The following is a 22,224-nucleotide window of genomic DNA, read 5'->3' as shown; positions in this document are numbered from 1 at the left end:
TTATTTATTATTGAACTTGATGCAAGTTGTACCACAGCTGCACAGTTATTTTATTTATCATTGAACTTGATGTTATTTTATGTTATTGAGTTTGAATGTATACAATTTGATGTTCAATAAATTTGAAAATGTTAAAGCTTGGCATTAGCGCTCTGTTGGGGGGATGGGGGCAGGTGGGGCTTGAAAACTCCCCCTTGTCCAAAGTGGGGGGTGACAAAAAAAGTTTGAGAACCACTGAGCTAATCCATCTCACCTCACATGTGTGGCATGTCAAGGTGCTGATTAAACAGCATGATTATTGCACAGGTGTGCCTTTGGCTGCCCACGGTAAAAGGCCACATTGAAATGTGTGGTTTTATCACACGGCACAATGCCACAGTTGCCGCAAGTTTTGAGAGAGCGTGCAGTTGGCATGCTGACTGCAGGAATGTCCGCCAGAGCTGTTGCCCATGAATTAAATGTTTCAGAGAATTTGGCAGTACATCCAACCGGCCTCACAACCGCAGTGTGTGAAACCACACCAGCCCAGGACCTCCACACCCAGCAGGTGCACCTCCCTGATCGTCTGAGACCAGCCAACCGGACAGCTGCTGCAACAATCGGTTTGCATAACCAAATAATTTCTCCACAAACTGTGATAAACCGTCTCAGGTAAGCTATCTATGGTTATGGTTAAATTTATTTCGAACATGTAAACAGATACAATTTGATACATCATATAATAACGACTTATGTTCATTTCTCTTTACAAGATGTTCGAAAAGGAGTAGGAAGAAGCGAAACTTATTTAATCTTACCCCTTTTCCAAGTGTTGCGTTTGGACCAGTTGTTCCTCCCAGGGAATTCAAGTTTCTGGTCGCTCCCAAGCTCTTTACGACACTTAAAGCTGAGTAAAAGAACCACCAGAGACAGAATAGGTATTTTGTAATATATTTGCAAAGCTTTGTAAATATCATGAGACCAGTCCAGCATAGAACATTCAATCGCGCAGCTAAGATGGTCCAATCTCAAAAATGGCAACCTTCTCTTTTATAAAGTCTCTCCCCCTCCCACCCTCGTTGTCTTGTCTTTCCAGCCTAAACACATGCCCATTGTCCTCCGCACCTGGACATAAGAATAGATAAGAAGAAGGAGTATCTCTCTTTCTTACATTCCATATTCAAGGTTAGCACACAGTATTTGCAGACAACCAAAAGACCACAATTGGAAGAAAAACACTAGCCGTTTTGTAATATGATTATGAAATTAAAGAAGTAACACTTAAATTCGGATATATGTAAATATCTGCCTCCGACACAAGTCATAGCAATTCCTAACATATTTGTTCACTTCCTGTTCTGATCTTGGAATTGTAACAAAATGTACACGGAATAATCCAACAGTTCTCTTAATAGTTAAGCCAGTCAAGATTCACGTATGAGATGAATATCTAATTCTCACCAAAGTTCAATATGTTTATCAACATTCTTCTTCAGTGTACTTTATGAACACTTTTAAATTGGATAATATCAGTACATTGTTTGACATCTTTGCATAATCTGTTCCAAAATTGAATTCCACATACTGTAATGCTAAATGTCTTCAGTGATGTTCATGCATACAAATGTTTTAGATTAGATTTTCCTCTGAAGTTGTATGGGTAGCAGGTTATAGTTTGCTTTGTACATCATTTTAGCTGTTTGCAAATGCACCAAATCATTGAACTTCAATATTTTTGATTCAATAAATAAAGGGTTTGTACATACTTGCCAACCCTCCCGGATTTTCCGGGAGACTCCCGAAATTCAGCGCCTCTCCCGAAAACCTCCCGGGACAAATTTTCTCCCGAGAATCTCCCGAAATTCAGGCGGACTCAGGTCCTCCACAATATAAAAAAGCGTACCCGCCCAATCACGTTATAACTATAGAATGATGGAGGGCGAGTTCTTGATTTCTTATGTGGGTTTATTGTTAGGCAGTTCCATTAACGTCCTCCCAGCGTGGCAACAACACACAACAACAGCAGTCACTTTTTTGTATACCGTAAAGCAGTCCGCCTGCCGTAAACAGCAATGTTGTGACACTCTTAAACAGGAAACAGGACAATACTGCCATCTAGTGCATTTGATGAAAGCACGTTTGTGCGTGCCACACAGCAATGCATCATCAGAGAGGGTGTTCAGCATGGTTCGAAAAATAGTGACAGAGAATAGAACAAGGATGGACAATTCAACCCTTAACTCAACAATGAGTAGATGAGTGTTATGTGTGTGTATATGTGTAAATAAATGAACACTGAAATTCAAGTATTTATTTTATATATATATATATATATATATATATATATATATATATATATATATATATATATATATATATATATATATATAATAAAATAAATATATAAATATATACATATTTTTTTTAATATATATATATATATATATATATATATGTGTGTGTATATGTGTAAATAAATGAACACTGAAATTCAAGTATTTATTTTTTATATATATATATATAATAAAATAAATATATATATATATTTTTTTTTTAATATATATATATATATATATATATATATATATATATATAGCTAGAATTCACTGAACGTCAAGTATTTGTTATATATATATATATATATACATACATACATGTATATATATATATATACATACATATATATACATACATATATATATATATATATATATATATATATATATATATATATATGAAATACTTGACTTGGTGAATTCTAGCTCTAAATATACTCCTCCCCTTTTAGCCACGCCACCGTCCAACCCCGACCACGCCCCCCCACCTCCCGAAATCGGAGGTCTCAAGGTTGGCAAGTATGGGTTTCTATGTTCTCTATAACCAACATTATGTATTTTTCTAACTGACCTTTTTTGGATTACAATTAGTGAATGAAGTGTACTTTTGTAATTATTTCCCCATATTTCTACACAATAACTCAGATATGGTAACACTAGCAAGCAGTAAAGAATTATGAAGTGATTTTTGGTCCAGAATATATTTTTGCTTTGTTCGTTATATAAATATTCCCTGCCACCTTGTGTTGTATGTTTCTTTTATTTTAATTTTTTTAATTTTTTTAATGAATTTATTAATCAATCCAACAAAACAATACACAGCAATACCATAACAATGCAATCCAATTCCAAAACCAAACCCGACCCAGCAACACTCAGAACTGCAATAAACAGAGCAATTGAGGAGACACAAACATGACACGGAACAATCCAAAAGTAGTGAAACAAAAATGAATATTATCAACAACAGTATCAATATTAGTACCATTGTCAAAATATCAGTGATTAAAAATCCCTCATTGATATTATCATTAAAAACATGAATTAAAAAAAATAAAAAAGAACAATCGCATCTCATAAGCTTGACAACACACTGTGTCCAATATTTTCCACAAAGATATAATAAGTCATATTTTGGTTCATTTAATAGTTAAAACAAATTTAAGTAATGGATTCCATATTCCAATATATGACTCATTATTATCTAAACTAAATGCAGTTTTTTCTACTGATATCATCTCCATAGCTTGTGTGTAGCAGTCAGTATGAGTTGGACTATCAACATCTATCCATTTTTTAAATATTACCCTTTTTGTTATTATGCATATTGAAAGAAAAGCATTTTTACTCTTCGATGACATGTTACTAAATTGATGCAGATCCCCAAGAATACAAGTTTGCAGTGTCATTGGGATGTTTATTTTAAGGAATGTTCTTCCCGGTAAGGTCTATTCAGGTGTACTGGAGAGGAGGCTACGCCGGATAGTCGAACCTCGGATTCAGGAGGAACAGTGTGGTTTTCGTCCTGGTCGTGGAACTGTGGACCAGCTCTATACTCTCGGCAGGGTCCTTGAGGGTGCATGGGAGTTTGCCCAACCAGTCTACATGTGCTTTGTGGACTTGGAGAAGGCATTCGACCGTGTCCCTCGGGAAGTCCTGTGGGGAGTGCTCAGAGAGTATGGGGTATCGGACTGTCTGATTGTGGCGGTCCGCTCCCTGTATGATCAGTGCCAGAGCTTGGTCCGCATTGCCGGTAGTAAGTCGGACACGTTTCCAGTGAGGGTTGGACTCCGCCAAGGCTGCCCTTTGTCACCCATTCTGTTCATAACCTTTATGGACAGAATTTCTAGGCGCAGTCAAGGCGTTGAGGGGATCTGGTTTGGTGGCTGCAGGATTAGGTCTCTGCTTTTTGCAGATGATGTGGTCCTGATGGCTTCATCTGGCCAGGATCTTCAGCTCTCACTGGATCGGTTCGCAGCTGAGTGTGAAGCGACTGGGATGAGAATCAGCACCTCCAAGTCCGAGTCCATGGTTCTCGCCCGGAAAAGGGTGGAGTGCCATCTCCGGGTTGGGGAGGAGATCTTGCCCCAAGTGGAGGAGTTCAAGTACCTCGGAGTCTTGTTCACGAGTGAGGGAAGAGTGGATGGTGAGATCGACAGGCGGATCGGTGCGGCGTCTTCAGTAATGCGGACGCTGTATCGATCCGTTGTGGTGAAGAAGGAGCTGAGCCGGAAGGCAAAGCTCTCAATTTACCGGTCGATCTACGTTCCCATCCTCACCTATGGTCATGAGCTTTGGGTTATGACCGAAAGGACAAGATCACGGGTACAAGCGGCCGAAATGAGTTTCCTCCGCCGGGTGGCGGGGCTCTCCCTTAGAGATAGGGTGAGAAGCTCTGTCATCCGGGGGGAGCTCAAAGTAAAGCCGCTGCTCCTCCACATCGAGGGGAGCCAGACGAGGTGGTTCGGGCATCTGGTCAGGATGCCACCCGAACGCCTCCCTAGGGAGGTGTTTAGGGCACGTCCGACCGGTAGGAGGCCGCGGGGAAGACCCAGGACACGCTGGGAAGACTATCTCTCCCGGCTGGCCTGGGAACGCCTCGGGATCCCCCGGGAGGAGCTGGACGAAGTGGCTGGGGAGAGGGAAGTCTGGGCTTCCCTGCTTAAGCTGCTGCCCCCGCGACCCGACCTCGGATAAGCGGAAGAAGATGGATGGATGGATGGAATTTTGGTCCCAGTATTGATCCCCGGGGTACAAGATATGTTTAGTTCTCTTGACGTATTTTCACCGAGCTTCACATATTGCTTCCTGATGGTTAAATAAGCTTCTTACCCAGTTCAATACCAACCCTCTGATGCCATAGCATTCTAATTTGTTGATTAAGATAATATGATTAATTGTGTGCTTTAGTTAGATCCATAAATACTGCTGTTGCACCTTCTACTGCATTGGTTATTTCCTCTGTTATTTCCATTGATGTTGAGATGTTTGCTCTGTAGCCATATTGGTTATCCTCAAGTATTCCACTTTTGCTAATTAAATAGTCTAATCCGTTATTAAATAATTTTTCAATTATTTTAGAAAATTGTGGAAGTAAGGAAACAGGTCTGTAATTTGTACATTTGTTTGTTTACAGTCTTGTGAATTGGGACAACTTTTGCTATTTTCATTTTGTTTGGGAATTTTCCTGTTTCCTGTTTCTGTCAACGAAGATTTGCTTCAGCCTGCGACACATAGTCATTTTGATAGTAGGCTACTATAGCTAATATAGACACTTACGTCATGTGTTGTTTTCATTATAAGACTTATATAAGGTAAGATAAGATAATTGTCTCCCAAAACATTATTAGTTAATGAGGTCATTAGAGCATACTTGCCAACCCTCCCGAATTTTCCGGGAGACTCCCGAAATTCAGCGCCTCTCCCGAAAACCTCCCGGGACAAATATTATCCCGAAAATCTCCCGATTTTCAGCCGGAGCTGGAGGCCACGCCCCCTCCAGCTCCATGCGGACCTGAGTGAGGACAGCCTTTTTTCACGACGGGAGGACAACAGGGTGACAAGAACTAAATCATCCAGACTAGAGATAAATTGTATTATTATGTTTATCTTACCTAAAAATAAATATATTTATTCATTTAAAAAAAAAAAAACTAAATACATTTGTACTATATTTTGATAAAAACATCAAAATTAATTGTATTTTTATTTGTATTTTTTCTGACTCCTTATTACATCCAGGCATTAGAATTATACATTAAAATAAACATATTTGAAATCATTCATTTTAAATGATCATAATAATTCATTTAAAATGACCATATTTAATTATTAAAATAATTGCTTGTTTATCGACAACTTTAGCATTTTATTCATTACATTTTGAAGCTCTCAGAAGCCAAGTTATGTTATATTCCTTAATATTTATTTATGCAAGTTTGAAGTATCAATTATCTAAACACAGTTTTGTTTGCATATTTTCAGGATGTAGATATATATATATATATATATATATATATATATATATATATACATATACATATATATATATATATATATATATATATACATATATATGTATATATATATATATATATATATATATATACATATATATATATATATGTATATATATATATATATACATATATGTATATATATGTATATATATATATATATATCTCTACATCCTGAAAATATGCAAACAAAACTGTGTTTAGATAATTGATACTTCAAACTTGCATATATGTATATATATATATATATATATATATCTCTACATCCTGAAAATATGCAAACAAAACTGTGTTTAGATAATTGATACTTCAAACTTGCATATATGTATGTATATATATATATATATATATATATATATATATATATATATATATATATACATGCATATATATATATATGTATATGTATGTATATATATATATATATATATATGTGTACATATATGTATATATATATATATATATATATATATATATATATATATATATATATATATATATATATATATATATATATATATATCTACATCCTGAAAATATGCAAACAAAACTGTGTTTAGATAATTGATACTTCAAACTTGCATAAATAAATATTAAGGAATATAACATAACTTGGCTTCTGAGAGTTTCAAAATGTAATGAATAAAATGCTAAAGTTGTTGATAAACAAGCAATTATTTTAATAATTAAATATGGTCATTTTAAATGAATTATTATGATAATTTAAAATTAATTATTTCAAATATGTTTATTTTAATGTATAATTCTAATATAAATATATATATATATATATATATATATATATATATATGTATGAAATACTTGACTTGGTGAATTCTAGCTGTCAATATACTCCTCCCCTCTTAACCACGCCCTCAACCACGCCCTGCCCCACCCCCGACCACGCCTCCGCCCCCCACCTCCTGAAATCGGAGGTCTCAAGGTTGGCAAGCATGCATTAGAGACAACAATCTTAACGTCATTGGTCTCAGCGAAACCTGGCTCAAACCAGACGATTTTTTTTGGCGCTGAATGAGGCATCTCCTCCTAACTATACGAATGCGCATATTGCCCGTCCCCTTAAAAGGGGTGGGGGGGTCACACTAATATACAATGAAAACCTTAACCTTACCCCCAACCTACACTTTGAACAGTATCAATTGGAGAAAAATAGATAGGTGTTGCTGTATGTGTATATACTCAGTATTCTCTACTGTATAACAAGGCATCTCTGCGATGGTGAAGATGAATCCATTTGGTGGGTGATGATTGTAACAGATTGATATCCGTTGACAGACAATAGCAGAAAAACGCTCATTCCACCATTCCAGGCGTGTACCTGGCTCTCTCCATGGTGTCCTTGGCCAAGTAGACGTACCAGTAGACGAGGTTGAAGAGTGCAAAGGTCAGGGGGAAGAGAATGCGGGCGTACTTATCGATGGGGCTGGTCCCCGCCAGCTGTGGAATCTGAGGAAAAGCTGAGCCCTGCTGAAGGAATATCGGCAGTGGCGGAGCCTCTGCTGGCTCACTGGGACACATTGAGTGGTTTCTCCTCTTCAGGCCCTCTTGAGGGCCGGTGGTGGACTGCTGAGAGGCAAGGGGGGAACAAAATGATGTTAGCGTTTATCCAGCCAGCCGGCCAGTGTGTGCACAGAGTGCAGAGTTAGTGGTGTCACGTACACGAGGATGAGAATATTGTTTGCTCCCACAGGAGCTTTCTCCCAGTAGCATTCCAACAGCCGTGTAGAACACAGCAGGGCCATCTGATGGAAGCCCATAGGATGTTAGCAGATTATCCAGGGAGGAGTGCTGGAGTTCTTCTCTCACTCGGGCTATTTTTAAAGCACGTGAGACACATCCCAAGAGGACGCCATGGTGGCTTAGTGTATTAGCATGAAGCCTATAGCCACTGATGAGAGCGCTACAATGGAACATATTATTATTTCATGTGCTCGGAATGGGAATACATGGAAGAAGTGGGAGGTGATTATGGAAGTTGAAAATGCATTTTTTTTTTTTTACTCCTTTTCTGAAGCACGGCCTGTTTTCTTTGAAGCTTCCTGATCATCATTGACAGCCGAGGACAGCCGATGGCCCCCATTGGTAGCGACTATGTTAATGCAGATGAATATCTGAGGGCGTATGTTGTTTTCACAAATGATTAGGACTAGAGATGTCCGATAATGACAGTGACACCCCATGGTCATTTTTCCAAGTACAAACCCCTTTTCCATATGAGTTGGGAAATTCCATCCATCCATCCATCTTCTTCCGCTTATCCGAGGTCGGGTCGCGGGGGCAGCAGCCTAAGCAGGGAAGCCCAGACTTCCCTCTCCCCAGCCACTTCGTCCAGCTCTTCCCGGGGGATCCCGAGGCGTTCCCAGGCCAGCCGGGAGACATAGTCTTCCCAACGTGTCCTGGGTCTTCCCCGTGGCCTCCTACCGGTCGGACGTGCCCTAAACACCTCCCGAGGGAGGCGATCGGGTGGCATCCTGACCAGATGCCCGAACCACCTCATCTGGCTCCTCTCCATGTGGAGGAGCAGCGGCTTTACTTTGAGCTCCCCCCGGATGACAGAGCTTCTCACCCTATCTCTAAGGGAGAGCCCTGCCACCCGGCGGAGGAAACTCATTTCGGCCGCTTGTACCCGTGATCTTGTCCTTTCGGTCATAACCCAAAGCTCATGACCATAGGTGAGGATGGGAACGTAGATCGACCGGTAAATTGAGAGCTTTGCCTTCCGGCTCAGCTCCTTCTTCACCACAACGGATCGATACAGCGTCCACATTACTGAAGACGCCGCACCGATCCGCCTGTCGATCTCACCATCCACTCTTCCCTCACTCGTGAACAAGACTCCGAGGTACTTGAACTCCTCCACTTGGGTCAGGGTCTCCTCCCCAACCCGAAGATGGCATTCCACCCTTTTCCAGGCGAGAACCATGGAATCGGACTTGGAGGTGCTGATTCTCATCCCAGTCGCTTCACACTCGGCTGCGAACCGATCCAGCAAGAGCTGAAGATCCTGGCCAGATGAAGCCATCAGGACCACATCATCTGCAAAAAGCAGAGACCTAATCCTGCAGCCACCAAACCAGATCCCCTCAACGCCCTGACTGCGCCTAGAAATTCTGTCCATAAAAGTTATGAACAGAATGGGTGACAAAGGGCAGCCTTGGCGGGGTCCAACCCTCACTGGAAACGTGTCCGACTTACTGCCGGCAATGCGGACCAAGCTCTGACACTGATCATACAGGGAGCGGACCGCCAAAATCAGACAGTCCGATACCCCATACTCTCTGAGCACTCCCCACAGGACTTCCCGAGGGACACGGTTGAATGCCTTCTCCAAGTCCACAAAACACATGTAGACTGGTTGGGCAAACTCCCATGCACCCTCAAGGACCCTGCCGAGAGTATAGAGCTGGTCCACAGTTCCACGACCAGGACGAAAACCACACTGTTCCTCCTGAATCCGAGGTTCGACTATCCGGCGTAGCCTCCTCTCCAGTACACCTGAATAGACCTTACCGGGAAGGCTGAGGAGTGTGATCCCACGATAGTTAGAACACACCCTCCGGTTCCCCTTCTTAAAGAGAGGAACCACCACCCCGGTCTGCCAATCCAGAGGTACCGCCCCCGATGTCCACGCGATGCTGCAGAGTCTTGTCAACCAAGACAGCCCCACAGCATCCAGAGCCTTAAGGAACTCCGGGCGGATCTCATCCACCCCCGGGGCCTTCCCACCGAGGAGCTTTTTAACTACCTCAGCAACCTCAGCCCCAGAAATAGAAGAGCCCACCACAGATTCCCCAGGCACTGCTTCCTCATAGGAAGACGTGTTGGTGGGATTGAGGAGGTCTTCGAAGTATTCCCTCCACCGATCCACAACATCCGCAGTCGAGGTCAGCAGAACACCATCCTCACCATACACGGTGTTGATAGTGCACTGCTTCCCCTTCCTGAGGCGGCGGATGGTGGTCCAGAATCGCTTCGAAGCCGTCCGGAAGTCGTTTTCCATGGCCTCCCCGAACTCCTCCCATGTCCGAGTTTTTGCCTCCGCAACCGCTGAAGCCGCACACCGCTTTATGCCCCCTGGTAGGGAGTTGGGAAATTGTGTTAGATATAAATATGAACGAAATACAATGATTTGCATATCATTTTCAACCCATATTCAGTTGAATATGCTACAAAGACAACATATTTGATGTTCAAACTGATAAACATTTTTTTTTTCTGCAAATAATCATTAACTTTAGAATTTGATGCCAGCAACACGTGACAAAGAAGTTGGGAAAGGTGGCAATAAATACTGATAAAGTTGAGGAATGCTCATCAAACACTTATTTGGAACATCCCACGGGTGTGCAGGCTAATTGGGAACAGGTGGGTGCCATGATTGGGTATAAAAACAGCTTCCCAAAAAATTCCAGGAATTCCGTAATACCATTTCTCAATTCAACATGTTACTACTTCAACATTTCTCGACTGATTTGAAAAATTTCAACACCAACCATTTTAACTTGGGGCGGCATGGCGTAGTGGGTAGAGCAACCGTGCCAGAAACCTGAGGGTTGCAGGTTCGCTCCCCGCCTCTTACCATCCAAAAATCGCTGCCGTGAATGATGAATGATAGGTGGTGGTCGGAGGGGCCGTTGGCGCAAATTGCAGCCACGCTTCCGTCAGTCTACCCCAGGGCAGCTGTGGCTATGAAAGTAGCTTACCACCACCAGGTGTGAATGACTGATGGGTTCTACATGTAAAACCAATGCAGCTCATTTAGGACATTCATGCTCCTAATAATTTTCCCAAAAATGTCGCTTTTCCCAAAATTCCAAAATTTCCAGGAAGTTCCCATTGAAATGAATGGGACATTTTTCCAAGTTGCACAATTCCCACATTTTTCAACCGATTCAAACCATTCCACCTTCAACACATTCTGCCATTCTGGCAATTGAAAAACCCTTTTTCCAAGTTCAAAAAAATTTCAGGATTTTCCAGAATTCCTGGTTTTCCAAAGCCCTATTTCCACCCTTTTTTCTGGCGGCTACTCCTTCCACATTTTTCAACCCACTTCAACCGTTCCACCGTCTAAACATTTCTCTTAATTAGGACAAAAAACGAAGTTGTTTTTTGAACTAGAAAAAATCCAGGTTTTCCCAAAATTCCAGGAATTCCGTAATACCATTTCTCAATTCAACATGTTACTACTTCAACATTTCTCGACCGATTTGAAAAATTTCAACACCAACCATTTTAACTTATTCAGATAGTTCAAGTTTTTTACCTTTTTCAAAAAAATTCCAGATTTTCCTGATATTCCTTAATACCATTTACTACTTCAACATTTCTTGCCCAATTTAAACAATTCCAACACCAACCAATTCAGCTCATTTAGGACATTCATGCTCCTAATAATTTTCCCAGAAATGTCGCTTTTCCCAAAATTCCAAAATTTCCAGGAAGTTCCCATTGAAATGAATGGGACATTTTTCCAAGTTGCACAATTCCCACATTTTTCAACCGATTCAAACCATTCCACCTTCAACACATTCTGCCATTCTGGCAATTGAAAAACCCTTTTTCCAAGTTCAAAAAAATTTCAGGATTTTCCAGAATTCCTGGTTTTCCAAAGCCCTATTTCCACCCTTTTTTCTGGCGACTACTCCTTCCACATTTTTCAACCCACTTCAACCGTTCCACCGTCTAAACATTTCTCTTAATTAGGACAAAAAATGAAGTTATTTTTTGAACTGGAAAAAATCTAGGTTTTCCCAAAATTCCAGGAATTCCGTAATACCATTTCTCAATTCAACATGTTACTACTTCAAGATTTCTCGACCGATTTGAAAAATTTCAACACCAACCCTTTTAACTTATTCAGATAGTTCAAGTTTTTTACCTTTTTCAAAAAAATTCCAGATTTTCCCGAAATTCCTTAATACCATTTACTACTTCAACATTTCTTGCCCAATTTAAAAAATTCCAACACCAACCAATTCAGCTCATTTAGGACATTCATGCTCCTAATAATTTTCCCAAAAATGTCGCTTTTCCCAAAATTTCCAGGAAGTTCCCATTGAAATGAATGGGACATTTTTCCAAGTTGCACAATTCCCACATTTTTCAACCGATTGAAACCATTCCACCTTCAACACATTCTGCCATTCTGGCAATTGAAAAACCCTTTTTCCAAGTTCAAAAAAATTTCAGGATTTTCCAGAATTCCTGGTTTTCCAAAGCCCTATTTCCACCCTTTTTTCTGGCGACTACTCCTTCCACATTTTTCAACCCACTTCAACCGTTGATGGGGATGGGGCGAGGTACACCCCTTTGTCCACAACTGCGTGAGCAAATAGTCAAACAGTTTAAGAACAACGTTTCTCAAAGTGCAATTGCAACGAAATTTCGGGATTTCAACATCTACAGTCCATAATATCATCAAAAGGTTCAGAGAATCTGGAGAAATCACTCCACGTAAGCGGCATGGCCGGAAACCAACATTGAATGACCGTGACCTTGGATCCCTCAGACGGCATTGTATCAAAAACCGACATCCATCTCTAAAGGATATCACCACATGGGCTCAGGAACACTTCAGAAAACCATTGTCACTAAATACAGTTGGTCGCTACATCTGTAAGTGCAAGTTAAAGCTCTACTATGCAAAGCGAAAGCCATTTATCAACAACATCCAGAAACGCCGCCGGCTTCTCTGGGCCCGAGATCATCTAAGATGGACTCATGCAAAGTGGAAAAGTGTTCTGTGGTCTGACGAGTCCACATTTCAAATTGTTTTTGGAAATATTCGACATTGTGTCATCCGGACCAAAGGGGAAGCGAACCATCCAGACTGTTATCGACGCAAAGTTGAAAAGCCAGCATCTGTGATGGTATGGGGGTGCATTAGTGCCCAAGACATGGGTAACTTACACATCTGTTAATGCTGAAAGGTACCGTATTTTCCGCACCATAAGGCGCCCTGGGTTAAAAGCCGCGTCTTCAATGAACGGCATATTTCAAAACTTTGTCCACCTATAAGCCGCCCCGTGTTGTAAGCCGCATCTAACTGCGCTAAAGGAATGTCAAAAAAACAGTCAAATAGGTCAGTCAAACTTTAATAATATATTAAAACCAGCGTGATGTGGGCGCGCATGGAGTCGTATATCAACATGGACAGAGCTGCGTGAAAAAAGCCACCCGGCCTCTTCGCGTAAACTTAAACTTACCTTAACCACTCGCTCATCTTTTCTTCATCCATCCCTTCGAGTTAGCTTTTATGATGACGCCGGCTGGAAAGGTCTCTTTTGGCAAGGTCTTCCTTTTGAATATCACCATGGGTGGAAGTTTCTGGCCATTAGCATGGCAAGCTAGAACCACAGTGAAGGATGACTTCTCATTCCCTGTGGTGCGAATATTCACCGTACGTGCTCCCGTTGTATCCACAGTGCGGTTCACAGGAATATCAGTTGCTGTGAAATAGTAATCCGTGTGCGGATGGAGAGATTGCGTCTTTTCATGAACCGGATCCCTGACGCTTAGTAGGAGCCATTTTGTGGTCTTTACAGATGTAAACACACAAAGGAAATGAAACGTACTGGTACGGTAATATCCGCGCGCTTTTTCTTCTTCTACGCGGGCGGGTGGTTGCTTACAGTAGAAGAAGAAGCGCTTCCTGTTCTATGGGGGCGGGTGCTTACCTTGGCGGTTGCTTGCGTAGAAGAAGAAGCGCTTCCTGTTCTACCGGGAAAAAAGATGGCGGCTGTTTACCGTAGTTGCGAGATCGAAACTTTATGAAAATGAATCGTAATATTAATCCATATATAAAGCGCACCGGGTTAAAAGCCGCACTGTCAGCTTTTGAGTAAATTTGTGGTTTTTAGGTGCGGCTAATAGTGCGGAAAATACGGTACATACAGGTTTTGGAACAACATATGCTGCCATCTAAGCGCCGTCTTTTTCATGGACGCCCCTGCTTATTTCAGCAAGAAAATGCCAAGCCACATTCAGCACGTGTTACAACAGCGTGGCTTCGTAAAAAAAAAGAGTGCGGTTACTTTCCTGGTCCGCCTGCAGTCCAAAGCTTCAACAATTAGTTTCCTCAGTTCCCAATCGTTTATTGAGTGTTGTTAAAAGAAAAGGTGATGTCACACAGTGGTGAACATGCCCTTTCCCAACTACTTTGGCACGTGTTGCAGCCATGAAATTCTAAGTTAATTATTATTTGCAAAAAAATAAATAAAGTTTATGAGTTTGAACATCAAATATCTTGTCTTTGTAGTGCATTCAATTGAATATGGGTTGAAAAGGATTTGCAAATCATTGTATTCCGTTTATATTTACATCTAACACAATTTCCCAACTCATATGGAAACGGGGTTTGTAAACAAAACAACAAATCTGGACACCAATACTTGTCTTATGAACTTTGCAGCCCTATCTTTGGTAAAAAAAAAAAAAAAAAGGTTTTTATCATCTGATGAAAATTTTGTGTAAAAAGCCAATATTGGATGCATTTTTGAGAAAGTCACTAACATTAAGTTGGTGCTCACCGAAATTGTGTCTTCATCGTCACTGGCCGTCGCTAAAACCTCCAGCTTGTCTTGTCGGGCTTTCTTCCTCTTCAGGTGGTTGGCCTGCAGCGTGGCAAAGTAGTTGACAGCTGCAAACTCCACGAGGGCCGACGCCACAAAGGCGAAACACACGGCGATGAACCAGTCCATGGCTGTGGCGTAGGCTACTTTGGGCAGTGACTGGCGGGCGCTGATGCTCAGGGTGGTCATTGTTAGCACGGTGGTGATGCCTGAGGGGGAAACAAACAAAGTGGGAGAAAAAAATGTTTCTCATCTAAAAAAAAAAAAGCAATGTTTACATCAAGTATAAGCAAATGTTTTATTATGTCCTTGCCATTTCTTACTATTGCTGGTATTATTGCCATCTGCATTATTTTAGCTAAAGCTAAATATTACTCAAATCTCATCCACCTCAACAAAAACGATCCTAAATTTTTGTTCAGTACAGTAGCATCGCTAACCCAACAAGGGACTCCTCCCAGTAGCTCCACCCACTCGGCAGATGACTTTATGAATTTATTTAATAAGAAAATTGAACTCGTTAGAAAGGAGATTAAAGACAATGCATCGCAGCTACAACTGGGTTCTATTAACACAGATACGACTGTATCTACGACGGATACCGCCCTCCAACATAGTTTCTCTCTCTTTGATGAAATAACATTGGAGGAATTGTTAAGATGTGTAAATGGGACAAAACAAACAACATGTTTACTTGACCCATTTCCTGGGAAACTTATCAAGGAGCTTTTTGTATTATTAGGTCCATCAGTGCTAAATATTATAAACTTATCACTTTCCTCTGGCACTGTTTCAAACGTCCACCATTTCCACATTTTTCAACTGATTCAAACCATTCCACCTTCAACACATTCTGCCATTCTGGCAATTGAAAAACCCTTTTTCCAAGTTCAAAGAAATTTCAGGATTTTCCAGAACTCCAGGTTTTCCAAAGCCCTATTTCCACCCTTTTTTCTGGCGACTACTCCTTCCACATTTTTCAACCCACTTCAACCGTTCCACCGTCTAAACATTTCTCTTAATTAGGACAAAAAATGAAGTTGTTTTTTGAACTGGAAAAAATCCAGGTTTTCCCCAAATTCCAGGAATTCCGTAATACCATTTCTCAATTCAACATGTTACTACTTCAACATTTCTCGACCGATTTGAAAAATTTCAACACCAACCATTTTAACTTATTCAGATAGTTCAAGTTTTTTACCTTTTTCAAAAAAAATCCAGATTTTCCCAAAATTCCTTAATACTATTTACTACTTCAACATTTCTTGCCCAATTTAAACAATTCCAACACCAACCAATGCAGCTCATTTAGGACATTCATGCTCCTAATAATTTTCCAAAAAATTTCACTTTTCCCAAAATTCCAAAATTTCCAGGAAGTTCCCATTGAAATGAATGGGACATTTTTCCAAGTTGCACAATTCCCACATTTTTCAACCGATTCAAACCATTCCACCTTCAACACATTCTGGCAATTGAAAAACCCTTTTTCCAAGTTCAAAAAAATGTCAGGATTTTCCAGAACTCCTGGTTTTCCAAAGCCCTATTTTCACCCTTTTTTCTGGCGACTACTCCTTCCACATTTTTCAACCCACTTCAACCGTTCCGCCGTCTAAACATTTCTCTTAATTAGGACAAAAAATGAAGTTGTTTTTTGAACTGGAAAAAATCCAGGTTTTCCCAAAATTCCAGGAATTCCGTAATACCATTTCTCAATTCAACATGTTACTACTTCAACATTTCTCGACCGATTTGAAAAATTTCAACACCATCCATTTTAACTTATTCAGATAGTTCAAGTTTTTTACCTTTTTCAAAAAAATTCCAGATTTTCCCGAAATTCCTTAATACCATTTACTACTTCAACATTTCTTGCCCAATTTAAATAATTCCAACACCAACCAATGCAGCTCATTTAGGACATTCATGCTCCTAATAATTTTCCAAAAAATTTCACTTTTCCCAAAATTCCAAAATTTCCAGGAAGTTCCTATTGAAATGAATGGGACATTTTTCCAAGTTGCACAATTCCCACATTTTTCAACCGATTCAAACCATTCCACCTTCAACACATTCTGCTATTCTTGCAATTGAAAAACCCTTTTTCCAAGTTCAAAAAAATTTCAGGATTTTCCAGAATTCCTGGTTTTCCAAAGCCCTATTTCCACCCTTTTTTCTGGCAACTATTCCTTCCACATTTTTCAACCCACTTCAACCGTTCCGCCGTCTAAACATTTCTCTTAATTAGGACAAAAAATGAAGTTGTTTTTTGAACTGGAAAAAATCCAGGTTTTCCCCAAATTCCAGGAATTCCGTAATACCATTTCTCAATTCAACATGTTACTACTTCAACATTTCTCGACCAATTTGAAAAATTTCAACACCAACCATTTGAACTTATTCAGATATTTCAAGTTTTTTACCTTTTTCAAAATGATTCCAGATTTTCCCGAAATTCCCTAATATCATTTACTACTTCAACATTTCTTGCCCAATTTAAACAATTCCAACACCAACCAATTCAGCTCATTTAGGACATTCATGCTCCTAATAATTTTCCAAAAAATCTCGCTTTTCCCAAAATTCCAAAATTTCCAGGAAGTTCCCATTGAAATGAATGGGAAATTTTTCCAAGTTGCACAATTCCCACATTTTTCAACCGATTCAAACCATTCCACCTTCAACACATTCTGGCAATTGAAAAACCCTTTTTCGAAGTTCAAAAAAATTTCAGGATTTTCCAGAATTCCTGGTTTTCCAAAGCACTATTTCCACCCTTTTTTCTGGCGACTACTCCTTCCACATTTTTCAACCCACTTCAACCGTTCCACCGTCTAAACATTTCTCTTAATTAGGACAAAAAATGAAGTTGTTTTTTGAACTGGAAAAAATCCATGTTTTCCCCAAATTCCAGGAATTCTGTAATGCCATTTCTCAATTGAACATGTTACTACTTCCACAATTCTCGACCGATTTGAAAAATTTCAACACCAACCATTTGAACTTATTCAGATATTTCAAGTGTTTTACTTTTTTCAAAATAATTCCAGATTTTCCCGAAATTCCCTAATATCATTTACTACTTCAACATTTCTTGCCCAATTAAAACAATTCCAACACCAACCAATTCAGCTCATTTAGGACATTCATGCTCCTAATAATTTTCCAAAAAATCTCGCTTTTCCCAAAATTCCAAAATTTCCAGGAAGTTCCCATTGAAATGAATGGGACATTTTTCCAAGTTGCACAATTCCCACATTTTTCAACCGATTCAAACCATTCCACCTTCAACACATTCTGGCAATTGAAAAACCCTTTTTCCAAGTTCAAAAAAATTTCAGGATTTTCCAGAATTCCTGGTTTTCCAAAGCCCTATTTCCACCCTTTTTTCTGGCGACTACTCCTTCCACATTTTTCAACCCACTTCAACCGTTCCACCGTCTAAACATTTCTCTTAATTAGGACAAAAAATGAAGTTGTTTTTTGAACTGGAAAAAATCCATGTTTTCCCCAAATTCCAGGAATTCTGTAATGCCATTTCTCAATTGAACATGTTACTACTTCCACAATTCTCGACCGATTTGAAAAATTTCAACACCAACCATTTGAACTTATTCAGATATTTCAAGTTTTTTACCTTTTTCAAAATAATTCCAGATTTTCCCGAAATTCCCTAATATCATTTACTACTTCAACATTTCTTGCCCAATTAAAACAATTCCAACACCAACCAATTCAGCTCATTTAGGACATTCATGCTCCTAATAATTTTCCAAAAAATCTCGCTTTTCCCAAAATTCCAAAATTTCCAGGAAGTTCCCATTGAAATGAATGGGACATTTTTCCAAGTTGCACAATTCCCACATTTTTCAACCGATTCAAACCATTCCACCTTCAACACATTTCGCCATTCTGGCAATTGAAAAACCCTTTTTCCAAGTTCAAAAAAATTTCAGGTTTTTCCAGAATTCCTGGTTTTCCAAAGCCCTATTTCCACCCTTTCTTCTGGCGACTACTCCTTCCACATTTTTCAACCCACTTCAACCGTTCCACCGTCTAAACATTTCTCTTAATTAGAAAAAAAATGAAGTTGTTTTTTGAACTGGAAAAATTCCAGGTTTTTCCCAAATTCCAGGAATTCTGTAATACCATTTCTCAATTCAACATGTTACGACTTCCACATTTCTCGACCGATTTGAAAAATTTCAACACCAACCATTTGAACTTATTCAGATATTTCAAGTTTTTTACCTTTTTCAAAATAATTCCAGATTTTCCCGAAATTCCCTAATATCATTTACTACTTCAACATTTCTTGCCCAATTAAAACAATTCCAACACCAACCAATTCAGCTCATTTAGGACATTCATGCTCCTAATAATTTTCCAAAAAATCTCGCTTTTCCCAAAATTCCCAAATTTCCAGGAAGTTCCCATTGAAATGAATGGGACATTTTTCCAAGTTGCAAAATTCCCACATTTTTCAACCGATTCAAACCATTCCACCTTCAACACATTCTGCTATTCTTGCAATTGAAAAACCCTTTTTCCAAGTTCAAAAAAATGTCAGGATTTTCCAGAACTCCTGGTTTTCCAAAGCCCTATTTTCACCCTTTTGTCTGGCGACTACTCCTTCCACATTTTTCAACCCACTTCAACCGTTCCACCGTCTAAACATTTCTCTTAATTAGGACAAAAAATTAAGTTGTTTTTTGAACTGGAAAAAAATCCAGGTTTTCCCAAAATTCCAGGAATTCCGTAATACCATTTCTCAATTCAACATGTTACTACTTCAACATTTCTCGACCGATTTGAAAAATTTCAACACCATCCATTTTAACTTATTCAGATAGTTCAAGTTTTCTACCTTTTTCAAAAAAAATCCAGATTTTCCCAAAATTCCCTAATACCATTTACTACTTCAACATTTCTTGCCCAATTTAAACAATTCCAACACCAACCAATGCAGCTCATTTAGGACATTCATGCTCCTAATAATTTTCCAAAAAATGTCGCTTTTCCCAAAATTCCAAAATTTCCAGGAAGTTCCCATTGAAATGAATGGGACATTTTTCCAAGTTGCAAAATTCCCACATTTTTCAACCGATTCAAACCATTCCACCTTCAACACATTCTGCTATTCTTGCAATTGAAAAACCCTTTTTCCAAGTTCAAAAAAATTTCAGGATTTTCCAGAATTCCTGGTTTTCCAAAGCCCTATTTCCACCCTTTTTTCTGGCGACTACTCCTTCCACATTTTTCAACCCACTTCAACCGTTCCACCGTCTAAACATTTCTCTTAATTAGGACAAAAAATGAAGTTGTTTTTTGAACTGGAAAAAATCCACGTTTTCCCCAAATTCCAGGAATTCCGTAATACCATTTCTCAATTCAACATGTTACGACTTCCACTTTTCTCGACCGATTTGAAAAATTTCAACACCAACCATTTGAACTTATTCAGATATTTCAAGTTTTTTACCTTTTTCAAAATAATTCCAGATTTTCCCGAAATTCCCTAATATCATTTACTACTTCAACATTTCTTGCCCAATTAAAACAATTCCAACACCAACCAATTCAGCTCATTTAGGACATTCATGCTCCTAATAATTTTCCAAAAAATCTCGCTTTTCCCAAAATTCCAAAATTTCCAGGAAGTTCTTATTGAAATGAATGGGAAATTTTACCAAGTTGCACAATTCCCACATTTTTCAACCGATTCAAACCATTCCACCTTCAACACATTTCGCCATTCTGGCAATTGAAAAACCCTTTTTCCAAGTTCAAAAAAATTTCAGGTTTTTCCAGAATTCCTGGTTTTCCAAAGCCCTATTTCCACCCTTTTTTCTGGCGACTACTCCTTCCACATTTTTCAACCCACTTCAACCGTTCCACCGTCTAAACATTTCTCTTAATTAGAAAAAAAATGAAGTTGTTTTTTGAACTGGAAAAATTCCAGGTTTTTCCCAAATTCCAGGAATTCTGTAATACCATTTCTCAATTCAACATGTTACGACTTCCACATTTCTCGACCGATTTGAAAAATTTCAACACCAACCATTTGAACTTATTCAGATATTTCAAGTTTTTTACCTTTTTCAAAATAATTCCAGATTTTCCCGAAATTCCCTAATATCATTTACTACTTCAACATTTCTTGCCCAATTAAAACAATTCCAACACCAACCAATTCAGCTCATTTAGGACATTCATGCTCCTAATAATTTTCCAAAAAATCTCGCTTTTCCCAAAATTCCCAAATTTCCAGGAAGTTCCCATTGAAATGAATGGGACATTTTTCCAAGTTGCACAATTCCCACATTTTTCAACCGATTCAAACCATTCCACCTTCAACACAATCTGCCATTTTGGCAATTGAAAAACCCTTTTTCCAAGTTCAAAGAAATTTCAGGATTTTCCAGAATTCCTGGTTTTCCAAAGCCCTATTTCCACCCTTTTTTCTGGCGACTACTCCTTCCACATTTTTCAACGCACTTCAACCGTTCCACCGTCTAAACATTTCTCTTAATTAGGACAAAAAATGGAGTTGTTTTTTGAACTGGAAAAAATCCACGTTTTCCCAAAATTCCAGGAATTCCGTAATACCATTTCTCAATTCAACATGTTACTACTTCAAGATTTCTCGACCGATTTGAAAAATTTCAACACCAACCATTTTAACTTATTCAGATAGTTCAAGTTTTTTACCTTTTCCAAAAAAAATCCAGATTTTCCCAAAATTCCTTAATACCATTTATTACTTCAACATTTCTTGCCCAATTTAAACAATTCCAATACCAACCAATGCAGCTCATTTAGGACATTCATGCTCCTAATAATTTTCCAAAAAATGTCGCTTTTCCCAAAATTCCAAAATTTCCAGGAAGTTCCCATTGAAATGAATGGGACATTTTTCCAAGTTGCACAATTCCCACATTTTTCAACCGATTCAAACCATTCCACCTTCAACACATTTCGCCGTTCTGGGAATTGAAAAACCCTTTTTCCAAGTTCAAAAAAATTTCAGGATTTTCCAGAATTCCTGGGTTTCCAAAGCCCTATTTCCACCCTTTTTTCTGGCAACTACTCCTTCCACATTTTTCAACCCACTTCAACCGTTCCACCGTCTAAACATTCTTCTTAATTAGGACAAAAAACGAAGTTGTTTTTTGAACTGGGAAATTTCCAGGTTTTTCCCAAATTCCAGGAATTCCGTAATACCATTTCTCAATTCAACATGTTACTACTTCAACATTTCTCGACCGATATGAAAAATTTCAACACCAAACATTTTAA

The 22,224-nt window shown here is 39.1% G+C and overlaps 1 protein-coding gene across 4 annotated transcripts in view; it reads right to left on the bottom strand.

Annotated features, from left to right (window-relative positions):
• Positions 1-7,250: 7,250 nt before the first annotated feature.
• Positions 7,251-22,224, bottom strand: part of gabra6a (gamma-aminobutyric acid type A receptor subunit alpha6a) — a 39,944-nt gene continuing 24,970 nt past the window's right edge. For 3 of the 4 annotated variants that reach the window (XM_061930329.2, XM_061930326.2, XM_061930328.2), the window contains exons 8-9: positions 14,884-15,134; positions 7,251-7,918 (exon numbers count right to left, since the gene is read on the bottom strand). In XM_061930329.2, the coding sequence (XP_061786313.1) occupies positions 7,646-7,918; positions 14,884-15,134 (524 nt within the window). In that variant the 3' untranslated portion in view covers positions 7,251-7,645. The remainder of the gene's footprint in view (positions 7,919-14,883; positions 15,135-22,224) is intronic. The other variant, XM_061930327.2, reaches the window with a different exon arrangement.

Source organism: Nerophis lumbriciformis, linkage group LG36, assembly GCF_033978685.3.
Source record: "Nerophis lumbriciformis linkage group LG36, RoL_Nlum_v2.1, whole genome shotgun sequence".
Lineage (NCBI taxonomy): Eukaryota > Metazoa > Chordata > Actinopteri > Syngnathiformes > Syngnathidae > Nerophis > Nerophis lumbriciformis.
This window is presented reverse-complemented; position numbering and strand designations above follow the sequence as displayed.